Source organism: Lytechinus variegatus, chromosome 2 (assembly GCF_018143015.1).
Source record: "Lytechinus variegatus isolate NC3 chromosome 2, Lvar_3.0, whole genome shotgun sequence".
NCBI classification, from domain to species: Eukaryota; Metazoa; Echinodermata; class Echinoidea; order Temnopleuroida; family Toxopneustidae; genus Lytechinus; species Lytechinus variegatus.
Window position 1 is genome coordinate 22,052,133 of NC_054741.1, and position 21,179 is coordinate 22,073,311.

The 21,179-nt window shown below is 37.9% G+C and overlaps 1 protein-coding gene across 1 annotated transcript; it reads left to right on the forward strand.

Annotated features, from left to right (window-relative positions):
* The first annotated feature begins 51 nt into the window (after window positions 1-51).
* Window positions 52-6,378, forward strand: LOC121407573. The gene is made up of 5 exons (XM_041598715.1): window positions 52-194; window positions 1,416-1,659; window positions 2,997-3,181; window positions 3,571-3,670; window positions 5,556-6,378. Exons 1-5 carry the CDS (start codon window positions 93-95, stop codon window positions 5,849-5,851), a joined length of 927 nt encoding a protein of 308 aa, XP_041454649.1. The 5' UTR covers window positions 52-92; the 3' UTR covers window positions 5,852-6,378.
* Window positions 6,379-21,179: the final 14,801 nt, after the last annotated feature.

The window sequence follows — 21,179 nt, forward strand, 5'->3', positions numbered from 1 at the left end:
GAATCAATCATAATATTAATGCAGACCGACCGTATACGTACTTCCGCCAAGTTCCGGGAATCGAGCGAGGCGGATTGACTGGAGCGAGAAGAATGTCGAAATTTTTCTTTTGGAGTCCAGAAGAGGCAGCTGAAAAACAAGTATTACAGATTGGTGCCTCAGCATGTGGTGCTACCGGTGTAATCAATGTTTTGGTAAGGTTTGTTTAGGTATAGACACAGGGAGACCGGATTTATGAGTGAATTTATGACTCATTCCGCATTGATTATGTTCAGTTTGGATACCATCTATCTTTCACGCATGCGATTCGTAATGCACGCATTTCTAATGGGGATTATCATGATTCTCTGATTCACTAATAAAGTAATATGGATTGCACATGAGTAATGAGCTTAATCCCCCGGTCAGTAGAGGCGCACAGCCAATATGGGAGACTGTCTCCCATGAGAGATTATCTCTAATATCAGAGACTTTTCTCTAGAATTTGGGTATCCAATGCAGAGACAATCTTCAGTTTGGGAGACCAATTTCCTTTGTTTACATTTGGCAGATTTGCTGCAAAAGTTAAAAGGATTAGCTTGGTGGCAATTAAAAAGGAGGAAAGTGCCAATGGCACTTTCCTCCACATGTCGTGAAAAATTAGGCATACCCCTTTCACTGTCTACTTTAAAAATCCACTGTCTACTGTCTCATTTCCATTGTGTTTGCTCATTTCCATGCCATGGGGACAGGCTTTCCCTCCAAAAGCATTGAAATAATTATGAGCACCAAGAAAATACTCCAACTACATTTTAAAATTGTTGGATTGGTGTTAAGGTGATGAATGAAAACAAACAAATGTGGTGATGAGATGAATTCAAAAGAAAGATCGTAGCTTATAAATCCATATCACAAATGAAGTTAGAAGAAAGTCATATTAAGTTAATTGTTCTTATAATTATAATATAAAAGAAAGGATTAACTTGGAAAGTCCATAGGAAAAGGCGCATTTTAACGGCTTTCTCATGAAATCGTTGGCTGCAACTTTTGATAAACAATACAACACCATTTTTACCCTACCTCAATAAATTAAAATGATGTAACTTATTCTTCTTGCAGTCTTTTATTTCAATTCATTTGATGTTAAGGTCAAAGATGGACTAATTACCCAGTAGAAACACCAGTGTCACAGCTTCAAGGACAATTCTCCAATCATTCATTTGCTTCAGTGGAATATAAGTATTTGATAATCATGATCAAATTTACTCAAATAGTAAATTCATTTAGTTTCCATTGAAAGATACAATTGACTGTAGAACTGGGGCAAATATTACTGTAATATTCCTTTCTGTAAAGTCGCCATCTTCAGTGATAAAGTCGGTCATACTTGTACATTTACATGACTAATTGTCAAATGCATAATTTTCCATCTCCAGAGAGTATTAGAACTTCCAAGCTCAGTAGAGGAGGTTGCGCCGCACGTCAACACCCGACTACGAGCTGAGGATGCCCCTGTCACCGAGTACCTCCACTCCCGGAGTGTTGCGGGGACTACCCATCAAGACTTGATTGAAGGTTTGGAGAAAAGTTCACAATCCAAAGTCTTTGCCAGATTCTTCTCGTTTTATCCCAGGAGAGATGTGCATCTTTCTGATTGGCTCAAAGGCTGGATGAGGCAAGGTGAGGAGTTCTGGGGAGCAAGTGTCTTGTCCATAATTTTCACTGTCAATGGTTATAAGCCACTGAAATCGTAGCATTGGATTGGCTGAGAGAAAATAAATTTTCAGTGAAAATTACTGATGACACACTTCATTAAAAAAATTATTGTGGAATCTTCAAGATAAGGGCGTTGTAGTATAGTGGTTAAGACTCATCTTTTGGGTGGGTTTGGTTCTAAGCCATGGCATATTTTCCTTCAGCAAGAAATTTACCCACATTCTGCTGAATCCTGGGTTATTATGCTGCATTCCTGTAGAGCGCTTAGAGTCTTCTGATGAAGTAAGTGTTAAGCTCTATGTAAGCAAGTATAATTATTTCAACATTCTGTTGGGAAAATGCTGATGTTTTATTTATGTCATTTGGTTTTAGTGATTTTAATCAAACATGTCTCAAGGCCACATGGAAAGTAAAATGAAAATAAGAGAAAAGAATAAAAAGTATGAACAAAAATGTAAAATTAAAGTTGTAATACTTTGGAAATTGGTAATATGATAGGGTAGAGTAATTTCTCCATTTTCCCTTATTCACAAAGTGAATCAATGTCATAAAGTAACACTTATAATTGTATCAGTACCAAGTTCCATGTTACTGGCATATGTTATTGATTTGCAAAGAGAAAATTTGTCATAGACTTATGGCAATGCAGGGTCCTGTCTTACAAAGAGTTGTGATTTATCCAATCAACCTCAACTATATGGAAATCCATCATTGTCATAATTTGCGCAATGTCCTTTGAAAACAAAGAGAAAGCACACTGAATTATCAAGATAACAATAGATGTATGAGTATATATCATATCTATAAAGTTTTTTCAATAAACATGCATTTTAGATGTTGACAATGCTGGCTGTCAATTGTTGTGGTTGATTTGATCAATCAAAAATCTTTGTAAGACGGGACCCTGGAGTAATATGAAGAAGTAAACTGAAATATATCATTTTCATGTGCACTGGAGTTGATTCGGCTACCCACAACTTTTAATGAGAGGTACCACAGGCGGTACCAGGTACCTGACGCATGGCACCATTAGATGATCTATGGTTTTAAGATGACTGTAATGATGATGTTCCTACAGATAAAAAGAAGCTAACCAACGTGTATGCTTTCTTTGTTTGCGCAGGAGATTTTGGTTTGGCTACCCACAACTTTCAACGAGCGGTACCACAAAGGTACCAGACCAGACACCTGATGCATGGCACCATGAGGTGATCTATAGTGTTGAATATGACAAGAGTTACATAACTATGCATCCATTTGTGATCCTGTAAACTAATTTGTGTGGTTTTTAATTTGCGCAGGAGTTGTTGGTTTGGCTACACTTAACCTTCAACGAGCAGTACCACAGGGGTACCAAATACCTGATGCATGGCACCATCAGATGATCTATGGTGTAGAAGATGACAAAATTTATATGTGCAATCCTGTAGTAGTGGAGTCTCCTGATAATATCATGGAACAGCTCTGTAGTGAATCGGTACTCTTGGTAAGTTTGTTTTGGGGGGATTATGCTGCACCCCCACTCCTAGGAGCAATAAACATTTGTGTGTATGTCTAAACTTACCTATGGTTTCTCCAAGTTTCATGTTTTTGCTGGGTGGCACAAAGATCATCTATATAAAAAAATCTTTGGTTCAGATATCATTCTATTTCTGTCTTGGGAGGGGAGCAGGGCACTTGATGTAGAATTTAAAAATCTTTTTTGTGTTTAACAGTGATGATAGCTTTCATTTACTTTATCTAAGATCATTTGAGTTTCATTCTTTCAGTGCCGGTACTCCTTAAAAATGAGATTTATAGGATTCTGAAGTGTAATCTGAGAGCAAATATTGAAAGAAATTTTAAAAATGAATTATTTGATTTATTACTATCCAGATACGTCGTTCAGATATCATGAAGAGATTCTCAGCAGATGAGGACTTGCGTAAGGTTGATGTTAATCCTGATACAAGGTGGAGAGAGATGAAAGTATCAGGTAAGATTCCCAAAGGTGATGTCATCAGGAAAGAAGTATTTAGCTTAATTATGCTTCCACCCACATAAAATGGTTGCCAGAAGCATATTTCCAGTTTGCCAGTTGCCTGCCCATTCCTCTATCCACCTTTTGTTCTCACAATAAGTAAAGCATTGTTAACCATATCACCTTCAAACATGGTCACAGTATGCATAGAAGAGTGTCAATGATCTGTTTAGCTCTAGATTATCAAGGACAAGGGTCACAGTGGTTATTATCAGAGATGCCAGTCTCCAGGCTCTTGCATTTCATTTTATATAATGTACATCACAAATGGGGCTGTAACATGTTCTGGCTTCATTACAGGCCCAGTGAGTAAATAGACTGGGATCCCTGATTTATTGCGATAAAGAAAATGTTTGATGGACCAAATATGAAATTGTTCATGCATTTATTTGGGAGTGACAGTGATCCAATATGGGTTACAAAGTCAAGTATGCATATTAATGTATAAATTCAATAGATGAATTAGAATTGAACACGGTTCATTAGTAGGGACAGTGATTTTCCGTTTAAAAAAATTGCCTTTTCCGTTTCAGAAAATCTCAAATTCCGTTTCAGCATGTCAGAAAACGGAAATTCCGTTTCCCCATAGACTTTGTACACACGGAAAAGTGACAATTCCGTTTACACATAATCACAACACGTACACTCGTACTGGTCAAAATTTGTATCTGCTACTGTACCAACAACACAATAGAGTCCGTTCTGATCGGATCTATGCGGGTACACAAAGTATTTTACAAGCACATTTAGCATGCATACATCCTCACCTTTCACAGTATAAGTATTCTTTTAAGGTGAAATGGAATTTCATCAATAATTTTAGGGTTTTTTGAACATCGTTATCATCAGTCAACGACTTTAGCCAATCCGCCATCTTAGATTTTAAGACCATGATATCGTGCTGTAACATCTTCGAACGTAGAGGGCAGCAACACACGACTGTGTTATTGGAACGATATGAGTGCATGTGAAGCCCAACCCGGCCGGCTGGATACGGGAGTGGGGCCGGGGTACAATCGATTGTGCTGATGTCGATTGCAGTCACGATGTGTGAATTGTCATGATTATAGCAAAGTCAGATCGTGTTTTCTGGTGTTTTGTGGCCATTTATTATCCTCATTTTGTTGTGATTTTGGAGTAATTTCTGTTGCTATTCTGTGTATTTTGAGGGAAAATATGTTTTCCGTTTGAAATGCCACTTTCCATTTCAAAAGGCCCTTTCCGTGAATTCCGTCCGTTTTCAGCGATCGCCGATCGCGGAAAATCACTGTCCCTACATTAGTTCGTATAGTTTGAAAAATTTTAGGAGTTCAGTGTGCAAAATTCATTTATTTTGGATATAACAACGACTGCTTGTAGTCAAGCATCGATCTTGTTGTGCTAATGTACATGTAAGTTGACAAAGCTTTGATATTTAGGATGTTATTGTCCTAAGCAATTGTTAAAAGAGTGCAATGTCTTTTTATGTGACAATGTAGCTGTTTAAACTTTTCATCTCAATCCAAACTACAGTTGTTCATTGACAAAACAAGGAAATTTCCCTGATAATTAATTCATGTTATAAGGAACAGAGTTGCTTTCACTTATGAATATAATCAGATAGTTTGGTTTTGCTGTGTTTGCTGTTTAGTGCCAGTAAGAATATTAGTAAATGCTGTGTCTTTTCAAATATACCTACCTGTTTGCAAAATTAATGTTCATAGTTACATTTGTTGATCATTCTTTCACTACTAACCATCAGAAAAAGCCATTAAAATGGAGAAGGAAAGGTCTGAGTCATTTTAAACTGGAAGTCATAGCAGTTCCTTTTTATCTTAAACTTAAACTTATTTACTTCCAGAACAAGTTCACAGGATCATTGATGAGGACATGGCCATTCCACTACCAAAGACCGCTGCCTATGATCTTCTGAGGGCCTCTCTCTTCACCAGTCATGTGACCATCCCAGCTGCATACAAGTCTGGTATAACACTGTGTGTAAGACAGGACAATGTTGATGCATATCAAAAGTTAAAAGATGCACTGGAGTTACCCATCTTAGCGTCTGAAAAGAACAATATTGAGGAGAAAGAGGGGGTGATTTCCTCAGGAATGGCTGACAAATCAAAATTAGAGGCTGCTAGTTCATTACCCTAGTGGTATCCGTGTCATATCATTCTTGTAATATGATTTTCATCAGTGTGTGTTTTAGTTTAAGTCATTTCTTGCCAAAAAGTGTGTGAAGTGATGATCCACTCTCAATCATCTTTAACTTGCTCTATTTCATAATTCAATGAATTCTTTGAGGGTATACATGTATGTGGTCCCATTTAAAATCCCCAAAATATTGACTCTATGCATAAAAGCCATTGATTTGGGTGATCATAGATTTTCCCAAAGTGAAATTAAAAAGCATAGCTTGCAAATGTAGTGTAGGAAGGTCAGGGAAAACAGGCTTGTTTCTTTTGAATTTGCTCTTGCTTATTTGGTCATCATGTCCTGAAGAGATATATTTGGGTTATCTCGTTAATCCTGCATGATGTAAACTACCTGACTTCTCAAGCTTGTGTCCCCCTTCTAGCATTCTACATTATCTTGCAAGAATTTATTAGACACAGTGGCCCGTATTCTGAAGTCGGGTTTAACTTAAACTCAGGTTTTAAGTTGTGGTTTAAGTATGGGAAGCCAAAGCTATCAAAATTTTTATTAAGTTGTATGCTTCTTATGTTTACTGTGCTCTTTCCTGATTCATAGATGGTGAAGACAATCATCTATTTATACTTCCTACACAATTATGAATGATTTGAGAGCCAAATGAGCTGAAGTATGATATCTCTATTGTTAGTGATTATGTAACAGTTGGCTGTCCATACTTAAACCACAACTTTAAACCTGAGTTTAAGTTAAATCCGACTTCAGAATACGGGCCAATGACATATCATTAGATCTAATTATTTGATTTGACATCTTTGTGATCAGACTATATGCGAAGTACAACTAAAATATCAGATTTTCGAAAATTAAATGAAAATAGTGTAGCTACCCATCAATATCCACACCAGGATCACAGCTTTTGCACTTTGGATAGGCAGACTTAATTCTTTGAATTTTACTCTCGTTCATTTTATTTCCAAGTTCCTGAAGTTCGTAGAAACCAGCACTCCTCACAAGTCCAGCTGCTTCAGCTAGTTGATGTGCCACATGGTGCATAAAAAGAAGCACAGGAATTGTGGCCTTCAGCTTGGCTGTGACTTGTGAATTCATGATTACTGATTGCTATTTTTTTTAGAGAGTGATTTTAAAGGGATATAACTACACTTCATGTCAAACTGATAGTGTACAACACTTCAAGAGTCCATAACTTGATCTAAAAGCTTGATTCTTTGTCCCCATTATTTAAAAATACATTTGTGTGATTCAGGAATGCATGCATGCATACACTAAACATTTCAAAGCAGACACACTTCTACAAGATCTCAATTCTTTAAAACACAGCAGGCATAACTGTCTTTGTATTTTACTCAACTCCAAATGACAATACAACCAAACAGAAAGAAATGGAAGGGAATTAGATAGGATGCAGGTGTGTCATAATGTTGAAGTGTTTACATCTTGCAAGCTGATCTTGATTAAGATTCAGATTCATGAATTTATTGATCCATTTGAAAAGACATAGAAATCTGCCCTCCACTGGCATTACATGCACAATTGCACATACACCCCAATGGGTCTCTGTATCATAATACATAATCCTAAAATGAAGTACATAACTTAAAAACACTTTTCATGGCATATGCTGCAGGGTAGCACTCCAGACACTTTATTGGCTAAATGCAGATCTTGGTGCAGTGTCTATGAGCTGTAGGAGAGTTTTTTCTACTTCAAGGAGAGAATCAGTTTAATAAGATAGTTTTGATCTCCTGTAAAGTGAATCAAGGCATAAGGTGATGTATGTTTGTATAGATAACACTTATAAATCAAATAAATGCATATATTAGGGAGTTATAAATCATGTTCTAGAATTGATTGAAAATTACAATGAAGAAACTTATGACTCATGACATTCACCAACCACTGTTGGCTTTGTAGGAGCTATATTTTATATTTTAGTAAAAGGGAATATCTAGCTTGGGGACTAGATGGAGGATGATAGTGATTCTGTCGGTAGTCATCCTTTGATGTAAACCTTGGCATAGGGCTTGGTGATCTTTACCTGCCCATACTCTGTCTATTGGATGGCTTGTGTGTATAGTATTGGGAATATCTTGAGCGACGGTTTGGTGAAGAAGGGCCGTTGTCTCTGGGACTGGAAAATCTGTGTGTGTTTAGTCTGCTCTTCACTTGGCTTGCTGTGATCTTGTGAAAAGTTCAGTTCATCAAATTTTCTTTTCAGTTCATCTAATTGCTTTATGACTTGGAAATTTGAGACTTGGAGACTATATCTTGCTTAGATGTTACTTCTGTTGATGCTATGGTGGCATTTTTAGTTTGAGAAAGTTGATCCCTCGCTCTTTCTACTCTTAGGGCAATGTTCAGTGCATCAGATAGTGTGGTTCCATCCATCTTGTGAATCTTAACTTGTAGCTTTGGGTCAACTCCAGTGAGAAATCTTCTAAATGCTTTTAATTAACACCATCTTTCGCTTCAGCGTCGTATTAGGGGAAAGCTTTTCCTACCATTGTAATGATGGCTGATGTGTAAACTTCAAGTGGCTCGTTTGATAGTGGCTTTGTTGCAGTAATACATGATCTTAAGGTTTGCATATACTGAGTTCTACCAAAGACTTGGGAGAGTTTGTCTTTGATTGGCAAAGTTGAGAAAATATGAAGTAAGCTGATTCAAATAATGCAGATACAGCTGAAAATTGAATCAGATAGCTTATGTAACCATCATACAACTAACTGCGAAATGAAGTAGGGTGTAGCTACCTTCTATATGAAGTAATGTAAAGCAAAGCAAAATGAAGCAGGCTGGCATAAGCTTGCAGACATACAATTTCATAATTTGCAGTATCAATGAGCAAATGAAAGACCATAACATGTATCAGCAAGTATCAACATACTAGGAGGTTGTGGAATGAAGACGCAGACTATCAGCCTAGCTTTGAGTAATTGCTCACCGAAATATATGAAAGGATAATTATATCTAAGGCTTGCCCAGCTGATCAAGAAGAAGGATGCTTTGCTTAGCTTTACTAGCTTTCCTCGAAGAAGGGAGATTCACAATTTCTTGCCCGAAGAATAATTCTGTCTGCAAAACTTGTCTGTTGAGTTGGAGTACCGCTGCCTCCAGTTGTAGGAGATATATTTTATTAGCTCTGAGTATACGCGGGTTCTTCCAACAAAGAAAAAGAACAGTTGAAGAGGTAGATGTTGTTGGTGTGAAGGTCTGTGCTCAACTGCCTGAGCTTGGCAGGGCATATCTTATGCTTCATTTCTTCTCTAGGCTTTCTTTGCACAAATTACTAGATTTCAATACATATTAGCTCTGTGAAATGAACAAACAAAACTGCAATGAACTTGAATAATGTAAAAAACTAGTTCCCCACAGATTCATCATGCGAATAAACACAAGGCATGTCTATCCAAGTGACCTTGCTTCCAAGTCAGTAGCGAAGCATCACTTGATTCCCGAGGGGCAGGAAACTAATCACGCGAAAGACAGCTCTGAACTTTCGTAGACTCCTGTCCCAGGACTGCAATAGTTGAAACCATAAACCACCTCTTCGATTCAATGAGGGCTTCTCCACCCTCTCCCAATTAGCTTCCTTTACACCTCTCTGTCAAACCACCTAATTTCTCTGTCCAGGATCACCATGTCCTTGTTATATGAAAAAGTGTCTCATAGAGTTAAGGTGGGGTTGTACACTGCAGATTCTGGAATGGCTGCGAAACCACTGGGTTTTCAATGCTAATGTAAGTTCATTGAGAATATTCTTCATACTAGCAACTAAAATGACATTTTATGGTATTGTGTAAAAAATTTGCCAATTGATTAAATTACCGAACCCGGGACTAAACCATAATTTTGCAGTGATTGTCAGCGTTCGACAAGCTGAGTCAGTGCATCCTGAAGTTTCGGGCGGCCAGCTCATTCACTGATGGTGGTGTTAAAATTCTATATCATCAAAATTTTCTTCCCTTATGTCATCTAGGAAGATCTGCCAATTGATCCCCCGTAGGATCAAATCCATAGCTCTGGAAAAAGTTGCCGGAGCATTGCAGAGGCTGAAGCCCATGCGCACAAATTCATATAATCCATACTTCGTAGTGTATGCCGTCTTTTCTCGATCTTCCACTTTAATCTTCACCTGGTAATAAGCCAAATTTGCGTCCAGCTTTTAAAACCATTCATTACGCTAGCGTATCAAAGCATTCCTCGATGTTCGGGAGTGGATACACATCTCTATGGGTGACCGCGTTCAATGCCCGGTAGTCAATACACCACCGAACACCTCCATCTTGTTTCCGGACCAGGACGGGAGCAGATGCCCATTTGGACTAGGACGGTTGTATGATCCCTGCTTGGTCCATCTTGTCCGTATGCACCTTTTCTTTGCAAAGTTCAACGGAGTGCGCCTCATCTTTTGCTTGACTGGGGCAGCGTCCCTGGTGTCCAGGGACTGCTCGACCTCTCTGAAGTTCCCCAAGTCAAATTCATCTTTCGCAACACAACGCTACATACAATCACCCACAACCAAAGTGGTGCACTAGATCTAACGCCAAACACGGAAATGATCGGGCGGTTTAGGTCTAGATAATTATACCGTAAATTCTACTCGGCTTTGAGTACAAAAATTCCTCCGAAATTTGGACAAAACACCACACAAAATTCAAGATATCCAAAATAGGTGAGAGGGGATTGGGATAATGCCCTACCTTTATTGCTCAGTATGGCTTCCTGTCCTACTCACCCAAATAATCGCTGTTCTTTTTCCGTACGTGCGATGGATTGTCCGGCCTGACGTCAGTTCGGAACTTAAACTAGACCAAACATTGAGCGGAGGATGAGGCAGAGAAAACCAATAATATCCCTCCGCCAATAGATCGCCGTGAAATCTTAATATTTAACTTGCAGATCACGCTCAAAACGACACAAAAATCATCCAGACCCCCAAAATCACTAGCAGATCACACCAACGTGAAACACAAGTCCACAACTAAAAACGTATATTAAAGCACAGAACTCAAAACAAACTCACAACACAACAACACGTGTGTTCTCCCCTTTCTGGAAATTTCTATCACGAGACTGGAACTACCATCAGTCCCCACGACGGAAACCAAACAAAAAAAGAGAAGGGACGATTGTATGGGGGTAGGGGTGACTTCCTACAACAATTCGTAACATGGATTGCAATGGATGGGACTGAACTCAGACGAGTGACGATAAGCAGAACTGATTTGCCCAAAGTTTGAAGTTTAATTTTACCCAATAAGTGGCATGACCTGATGCCATGGCACTGAGCGATCCAAATGCGATGTTTTCGGCTGCGTTGTCGTCATCGAATGGGTTTCTATATTGCTCAAAATCCAGTGGGCAGAGCTCCTTTACAACCATGCTGAAATGACTGAGCTCAGGTGGAGGTGGACCTCTGCCAGTCTTTCTAGATTCTTTAATGTCATTTGAATGTTCTTTCTTTGCATTGAGCCTCATCCTCATCGTCTTCCACTGATCCTTGATCTGATGAGTGATTCATTTCGCACTTTTTTTTCGTTTTTTTTTTCACATTGCTTTTCCCAGGCTTCAAATCATAACCAGCCTTGTTAAAACGCAAAACAGAGCACATTTGTAGTACGTGCGAAATTTGTATAAATATATAACTGATGGGATACTCTTCAAATAAAACAATACCTGATCGGTCACCAGACCAAACCACCCCATAACTGGTAAACATTTACAGTACAGTCATGACAGTATCTATTCCTGGGGTGATACCAATCGACCATTAGCACATCTGACTTCAATTGTTGCTGGGTAAACAAAGAAAGGCCTTGACTCCTTTAGCTCTCAGGTTTTTTAGTCTTGGTAGTTTCACCTTCCTCGTCTCTTGGATCTTCTTGCTAAAAATATCTGCAACAAACATCTTGACGTCTGTTTTCTCCTTGAAAATCTCCATAAGCTTCTTAGCAGCCTCCTCCCTGTATGAACCGAAGCTGACATGGATTGGATGCGGATTCCTTTCAACCTCTCACAGGAATTGGACCAGAGCGATGGGCTCGCTGTGGGCGGGCAGTCCCGTCAAGAAAGCTTTCAATGAAGCGCCTACAATCACCTTTCTCCTTATTCTCTGGGGCCCCCAGATTACAAGATTGTTTCTTGTTCTCCTGTTCTCTAGATCGTCTATTTTCTCGTTTGCTTTGAGAGCCTCTTTTAGCTTTTCTATGTCTTGCAGGTATCAACATCAAAGCAAATCAAGGAATTCTTTGAGCCCAAAATTATGAATTAAGTCTTATTTTCATTTATCTTCAGACTGTTGGAATTCATCCATCTCTTCATTTTGTGAATACATGTTGCAATATTTCCAGAGACAAAAATCTGAATCTCATCAGCGTAGCAATGGTAGTTATTAATATACTTCTTAATTATTGTACTTATTGGTTGAAGATATATAGAAAACCCCAAAAGAACCTTGTAGTACACTATAAAAGAGACAACACTTACCAGATTTAGAGTTATTTACAGAGACATACTGGGTTCTATTTTCTATGTATGATGTAAACCACTCTATCTCCAGATGCACGTTTGTGGCTTGTAAAGAACAAGTAACAAAATTCAAATCTTGCATGTCATGCCAACTGTCAGACTGGAAGGGAGAGTATGATGGCTCCCATTACCAGTAGTACTTATCTAAGTGCACACACATGTTAGATTACCAGTGGTTGTTTTAGGATTTCTCTTGTGGTATTCATAGTCATCAGATGAAACGACCTTCAAAGCTCTAGATGGCATTGACCAGAAACTTCTTTCTAAAGGAAGAGTATGATGGTTCCCATTACCAGTAGTACTTATTTAAGTGCACAACATGTTAGATTAACAGTGGTTTCTTTGTTGATTTTGGATTGCTCTTGTGGTATTCATAGTCATCAGATGAAACAACCTTCAAAACTCTTGATGGCATTGACCAGAAACTTCTTTATAAAGGAAGAGTATGATGGTTCCCATTACCAGTAGTACTTATTTAAGTGCACAACATGTTAGATTAACAGTGGTTTCTTTGTTGATTTTGGATTGCTCTTGTGGTATTCATAGTCATCAGATGAAACGACCTTCAAAACTCTTGATGGCATTGACCAGAAACTTCTTTATAAAGGAAGAGTATGATGGTTCCCATTACCAGTAGTACTTATTTAAGTGCACAACATGTTAGATTAACAGTGGTTTCTTTGTTGATTTTGGATTGCTCTTGTGGTATTCATAGTCATCAGATGAAACGACCTTCAAAACTCTTGATGGCATTGACCAGAAACTTCTTTATAAAGGAAGAGTATGATGGTTCCCATTACCAGTAGTACTTATTTAAGTGCACAACATGTTAGATTAACAGTGGTTTCTTTGTTGATTTTGGATTGCTCTTGTGGTATTCATAGTCATCAGATGAAACGACCTTCAAAACTCTTGATGGCATTGACCAGAAACTTCTTTATAAAGGAAGAGTATGATGGTTCCCAATACCAGTAGTACTTATTTAAGTGCACACCATGTTAGATTAACAGTGCTTACTGGTGAACTGGGCTATGATTATGTATTTCCTTGCAGTGCCCACAATCAAGATGACAGATGCTTAAATCAGGTGTCTTCATCTTCACTCCTTCAAGCTGTTGAAGACATAATGGACACTTTGCACGATCGACCAGCTCCAATCGGTCTCAATTTTCCTTGGTTGAATTTGCTAATGATATTCCTTGTTCTGGCAATTCTCTGCAGAATGAAGCAAATTGTTGGCACGATGTGGTCTGTGGTGACTAAATCCGCTGGAGAAAAGAATGGCAGGTCATCCTCTAAAGAGATCTGTGCTGATCTTCAATGGCCATCAGAGTACTGCCTGTAGCATCAAATTTGTAGATAAAGCTGACCTATAGCACATTGTCTCAAGCTGATCCCTACAGCAAAGGTGAATGATGAAATGGGTCAGCTGATATGTACTGCACAAAACCAGAATTATTTTGGGATATGACTTTTTTTAGAATGGTCATTTCCTGTACTGGGTCTCTGTGTCGTAGCTCAGTTGCGACAGTTTCAGCCACCGCTTCGTGTAGCTCCTCTTTCGATGGATAGGTTGTAAAATTGCCTCGCTGAATTTGGTCTTCTGGGATCTCTCCAATGTTATCATAATAGGCGTTTACTGTCCTCTCCTTCTTTGCAGCCTCAGCAACTCTTCGCTCCTTTCCACTAAGTTGCTGTCTGTTTGGCTCTTCTGGTGAATGGGAAATCTTACCTGTCCTTGATATTTGTATGCATACCGTGTCACCTGGCTTTGGTTGCACACTCATGCTGGAGCCATATAGAGGACATTGTTTAATATTCATGAAAGAAGGATTTTCATATATCAGAGTGACAACACAACGGTAATACTGTACTCAATGCTGGGGTCTTGTGTATTGGTCACCCCTGCACACAGATTTGAAAAATTTCCCCCTTGATGGATGGCTTGTTCCTCAATTCTCCTGTTATATCGATGATTCCTTTGCCTTTTTCCTGGTGAAATGGGCTATGATTATGTATTTCCCTGCAGCGCTCATAACCAAGATGACAGATGCTTAAATCAGGTGTCTTCATCTTCACTCCCGTACTTTTTGCCACTCATAATACATCACTTGTGATCTCTTTCGCCACATCTATCACACCACAGATCTTGATATTTTCCTTTCATTTATACTGCTTCAGCCTCTCCTATTCCAATTGGTTTTCCTGAACATTCTTCTTGATTTTTTAAATTTTGCTATGTTGATATCTTCTTAAGCTTTGATCAATATTACCTGGCTTGCTTGCATTCAAATACTTTGCCATCTCCGCTGACTGCCTCTCGATCCTATGCTGAATGTGCAGATGATTGTCTAATCGCTGGACAACAGTTTGACATAGAGGACAGGTTTTTAAAGGCCTTTTTCTCTTTGGTGTTTTCTTTCTGCATACTGGTACCCAACAAAAATGGACATGCATTCATAAATAAGATTCAGTGGGTATCAATACTTAAGGAGGAATGAAGAAAAACTTGAGCCAATTGAATATAAAATTATGCAACGTCCTATATGGACACTGCTTTTCATCAATGATTCCGTTGCCTTTTTCCTGGTGAACTGGGCTGTGATTATGTATTTCCCTGCAGCCCTCATAACCAAGAAGACATGATGGGCACCTTGCACGATCGACCAGCCCCAATCAGTCTCAATTTTCCTTGGTTGGATTTCTATCTGCTAATGATATTCTCTCTTCTGACAATTCTCTGCAGAATGAAGCACATTGTTGGCACGATGTGGTCTGTGGTGACTAAATCCGCTAGAGAAAAAAATGGCAGGTCATCCTCGTTTCTGACTACCACCGAATAATAGAGATCTGTGCTGATCTTCAATGGCCATCAGAATGCTGCCTGTAGCATCAAATTTGTAGATAAAGCTGACCTATAGCACATTGTCTCAAGCTGATCCCTACAGCAAAGGTGAATGATGAAATGGGTCAGCTGATATGTACTGCACGAAACCAGAATTATCTTGGGATAAGTTTGACTTTTTTGAGAATGGTCATTTCCTGTACTGGGTCTCTGTGTCGTAGCTCAGTTGCGTTAACTTCGGCCACCGCTTTGTGTAGCACCTCTTTCGATGGACAGGTTGTAAAATTGCCTTCGCAGAATTTGATCTTCTGGGGTCTCTCTGATGTTATGATAATAGGTGTCTACTGTCTCCTCCTGTGCGGCCTCGGCAGCAACTCTCCACTCCTTCATGCTGTCTGTTTGGCTCTTTTGCTGAATGGGAAATCTTTCCTGTCTTTGATATTTGTATGCATACCGTGTCACCAGGCCCAATCAGTCTCAATCAGTCTCAATTTTCCTTGGTTTGATTTCTATCTGCTAATGATATTCTCTCTTCTGACAATTCTCTGCAGAATGAAGCACATTGTTGGCACGATGTGGTCTGTGGTGACTAAATCCGCTAGAGAAAAGAATGGCAGGTCATCCTCGTTTCTGACTACCACCGAATAATAAGAGATCTGTGCTGATCTTCAATGGCCATCAGAATGCTGCCTGTAGCATCAAATTTGTAGATAAAGCTGACCTATAGCACATTGTCTCAAGCTGTTCCCTACAATAAAGATGAATGCTGAAATGGGTCAGCTGATATATGTTCTGCACGAAACCAGAATTATCTTGGGATAAGTTTGACTTTTTTAGAATGGTCATTTCCTGTACTGGGTCTCTGTGTCGTAGCTCAGTTGCGACAACTTCGGCTACCGCTTTGTGTAGCACCTCTTTTGATGGACAGGTTGTAAAATTGCCTTGCTGAATTTGATCTTCTGGAATCTCTCCAATGTTATCATAATAGGCGTCTCTCCCCTCCTTCTATGCGGCCTCGGCACTCCTTTGCACTAAGTTGCTGTTTGTTTGGCTCTTTTGCTGAATGGGAAATCTTTCCCGTCCTTGATATTTGTATGCATACCGTGTCACCAGGCTTTGGTTGCACACTCATACTGGAGTCATATAGAGGACATTCTTTAATATTCATGAAAGAAAGATTTTCATATATCATATATTATTCTATTGTTTCATCAATGAGTCCTTTGTCTTTTTCCTGGTGAATTTCCTGGATTCTTCCTAGCAAAATCCTTCACCCCATAGAAGTTTATCCTGAGTAACATTTCATCAATGGCAGCTTTGTTAGTGTAGTAGGTGTACTGGATGGTGGCTGCCCTGACCACCTCAGCCTTGTTGTCTATGTTGATGATTTTGGTTCAGCAAAGATCATCGACAATGGTGCACGCATCAAGGGCTGTCGTCAGCTCATCGTCTGTGGTTGCGTCATGGATCTGTAGTTGACAATATACCAGAGATAAGAAATTACTAGCACAATAAGACTGCTACATTATAGTCTAAGGGGCTGGGGGTGGGGGGTTCCAGCTAAGTAAGTAAACTAGTCCAGGATAGAGGAGGCATAACCTTGTTTTTTTATATATACAATATTTTTTGATGGTTTCTTGTCAATTCGAGGGTGCTGATTACGAATCTGAATGATGCCACTCGTGTAACCTTGAGCATTTTCCGCAAATTGGCAAAATCCAATATGGCCGCCAAAATATGCAAATTACCCATGAAAATCATAAAATTGTCCGCACATTGGCTGTGAAATGCGTGAAGTTGTGTGGCAGGAGTGAAATACAATCTTAAAAAATAATTTTTGACAATAAAATATTTTCCTGATATTCAAAATGGCTGCCATGGGCCATTGTATACACTATCATGTACAATATGAATAGGGAAAACTAATTTTCACAAAAATGAGCACTAAACTGCAAAAAATCGCAATGTATGAACGAAGTAATATATGCAAATCACCATTACTAACGAGATATAGCATTTGTAATATCATATATGGGAAAATTGCAGTATTTTGATATCTAAAATAGCCGCCACTGGCCCAAACAGTATTGCGTACAATGGCAATGGGGGCCAAAAAATTCTCAAGAGTGATCACTAAAATGCTTATTATGAAGATTAAACAGTTGGAATACTGACTATAAACATAATTATTAACGGAATATATTACTAATATGCCATGTATGTGGTGAATGTTGTATTCTGATATTCAAAATGGCTGCCAAAGGCCCTAAAAGTATTATACAGAAATGAGAAATGGGAGAAAAGAAATCACAAGAGTGAGCGCTAAAATGCATATATATGTGATAAATTAATTGGATACTGTCTAAAAACTTATTTTCTTACGAAATATATCATTCAGGTTTTAAGTTTGTGTTAAATATTGTATTTCGACTTTCAAAATGGCCGCCATCGACATTAACCGTATTATGTACAATGCAAAGTGGGAAACCAATATTCACAGGAGTGAGCACCATAAATGCACGTAATAGTGATCTATGAGTAAAATATTGTCTGAAAGCATAATTTTTATTAAGATATATCATTTATTCTGCCAGTTAGGTGATAAATACGGTTATTTTTAAGTTAAAATGGCCGCTACAGTCCCTTACGGTATTATACACAATATGAATGGGAACAAATCATTTGAACAGAATTTGGCTTTGCTTGGTCAAATGGTGATGTATGAGTAGAACGTTGTCTGAAAACATTATTTATAACAAAATATATCATATCTTATGTAATTTAGGTGATAAATACTGTATTTCAACATTCAAAATGGCTGCCATATGCCCTTTTTGTGAACATGATTTGTCTCCACCCAAAATGTATATTATACGATAAGTGCCTATGGTGGCCATTTTCAATTTAAAAATGCAGCATTTATCACCTTAATTACACAACATTATGATATATCTAGTTAGAAACCATGGTTTTAGACAATTATTCACCTTTACATCACAATTCACAATTATATGCAATATTTAGAGTCAAGCAAAGCCAAATTCTGTCAAAATTATATGTCCCATGTTACAATGTACACAATACTTTTAGGACCTATGGCAGCCATTTTGGATTTCAAAGTACACCATTTATTACCTCCACCATGTCCACGACCCATATGTGATGTATTTAGTTAGAAATAATGTTTAAGACAATATCTTTACCCATACATCACAGTTATATGCATTTTATGATTCTCACTCTTGTGAAAATTAGTTTCCCTGTTCGCATGTTACATAATTTAGTTAGGGCTTGTAGAGGTTATTTTGAATGTCAAAATACAGTATTTATCACTTATATGAAAGAAGAAATGCGATGATTAAAAAAATGTTTTCAAACAACGTTTTACTCATACAACAGGATTACATGGATGTCATAGTCAAGCAAATTCGTACAAAATTATATGTCCCAATTCAGATTGTAGATAATACTGTTAGGGCCTATAGGGGCCATTTTGAATTTCATAATACAGTATTTATCTCATGCATGACAAAAGAAATGATATGTCTTGCTATAAAACATGTTGTCAGACAATATTTTACTCATAGATCACAATTACATGCATTTTATGTTTCTTACTCGTGTGAAAATTAGTTTCTCTACTCGCATTGTACATGATGAAGATAGGGGCTATGGCGGCCATTTTGAATTTCAAAATACAGCATTTACCACATAAATGGCATATTTACATCTATGTTTTTAGTCAGTATTCCACTCGTTTATCTTAATAATATGCATTTTAATGCTCAATCTTCTCATTTTTTGGCCCCGGCCATTGCCATTGTACATAATACTCTTTGGGCCAGTGGCGGCTATTTTAGATATCAAAATACTGCAATTTTCCCATATATGACATTACAAATGCTATATCTCGTTAGTAATGGTGATTTGCATATATTACTTCGTTCATACATCGCGATTTTTGCAGTTTAGTGCTCATTTTTGTGAAAATTAGTTTTCCCTATTCATATTGTACATGATAGTGTATACAATGGCCTATGGCGGCCATTTTGAATATCAGGAAGATAAATATCTTGTCAAAAATTATTTTTTAAGATTGTATTTCACTCCTGCCACACAATTTCATGCATTTCACAGCCAATGTGCGGACAATTTTATGAATTTCATGAGTAATTTGCATATTTTGGCGGCCATATTGGATTTTGCCAATTTGCGGAAAATGCTCAAGGTTACACGAGTGGCATCATTCAGATTCGTAATCAGCACCCTCGAATTGACAAGAAACCATCAAAAAATATTGTATATATAAAAAAACAAGGTTTGGTCAATTTTCTATGGGGCCTATCCTGGACTATACAAGTAAACGCCTCTGGCAGTCTCGCCTGCATTACGCAATTTAGAATAGCAGCAGTGCTGACTTTGATGGTCAACGTTCGTTCATTTACCCTAAATGACCTTTGACCTTGATCATGTGACCTGACACTGATGCAAGCTAATCAGCAATACTTGCTTAACCTTTTGTTCAAGTATCATGAATAAGGCCTTTTACTTTTAAAGTTATGACATTAGAAAATATAACTTAACCACAGTCCAAGTTCATTGACCCTAAATAACCTTTGATCTTCATCATGTGATCTGGAAACTCATGCAGGATGATCAGTGATAGCTGGTTACCCTTATGTCCAAGGTTTACTATCCTCTCCTTCTGTGCGGCCTCGGCAGCAACTCTCCGCTCCTTTCCACCAAGTTGCTGTCTGTTTGGTTCTCATTTTCACAATCAGTGGACAGATACAACGAAAGAAAGAAAACACAGGAAGAAAATGGTTGAAATATTTTTCTTTATTTCTATTTCTAACGGAAAATCATTGAACTTTAAAAAAAAAATTTCCATTACTTTTCAATGAAAAAAACAATTTTCCATGACTTTCAAGGCCTGAAACACAAAAAAGTGAAATTCCATGACTTTCCAGGTTTTCCATGACCCATACGAACCCTGTAAGTTTGCATTTCAAAAAGCTCTCTCTGTGACATTTCAAAATTTGTTTTCTTTAAAGTCTTATCCATAACGTCCGTAGTTCATATGCAACATCCGTAACTAATCCATATCGTCCGCAAAAAAAATATAGTTTACTTTTGCCCAAAGTTCCATTATTGGGGGTAAAATAACGTATTTTCATTATCCAAATATACGTAGGCATCTGCAGGTTCATAACATGGCCGCATGACTGTAGCATTATCCAGGCCCTTTATAACAAGCCCAATTTTTTAGACCAAATTTTATTTTCTCTTTGTAACTTGTTTTTCTACCTGGATGAATCAAAACGTAACATCAGACATCTTTGTGTATAAAATGTTTTCTTTAATCCCAAGTACATGCATATCTGGGTCCCATTTCACAAAAGTTTGAATTAATCGCTAAATGAAATTGCGTATGAAGATTATCGTTGCATGCGCATTTTGCTCAGTAGACTGATGAGGAACCGATCAGAATTGTTTTTTCAAATTCTATAGGGATTAATCGCTAACCTTTGTTTTACGGGGCCCAGATTGGATATTCTATTATAAAGAAATTTCCACCTGTTAGTTGTTTACCTTTTCATGGCATGTGTATACCTCTGCGAACCCCATTCGCAAAAGTGCTAGTAATCAAGTTTATAAAAACTATTTTCTGTAAGGTCTGTGGTTGGCACATCCAGAATGAATTTTTTTTCCTTTTTAATTTTTTTTTTCCATTTGAAGAAACTCAGTTTTCCTTTTAAATATTTTTTTTCCTTTAGTAAACATATTTTTTTTCACATTTAAGTGTAATTGCATGGGCAGGAGATATACCTTGTATTGAATGTCAAACCTTCTTGTTGTATGATCACAGTTCTATTTCAGTATGTCATAGTGAGCAATAAATGCTTAGCATAACCTTTTTTATCCCAATTTGTG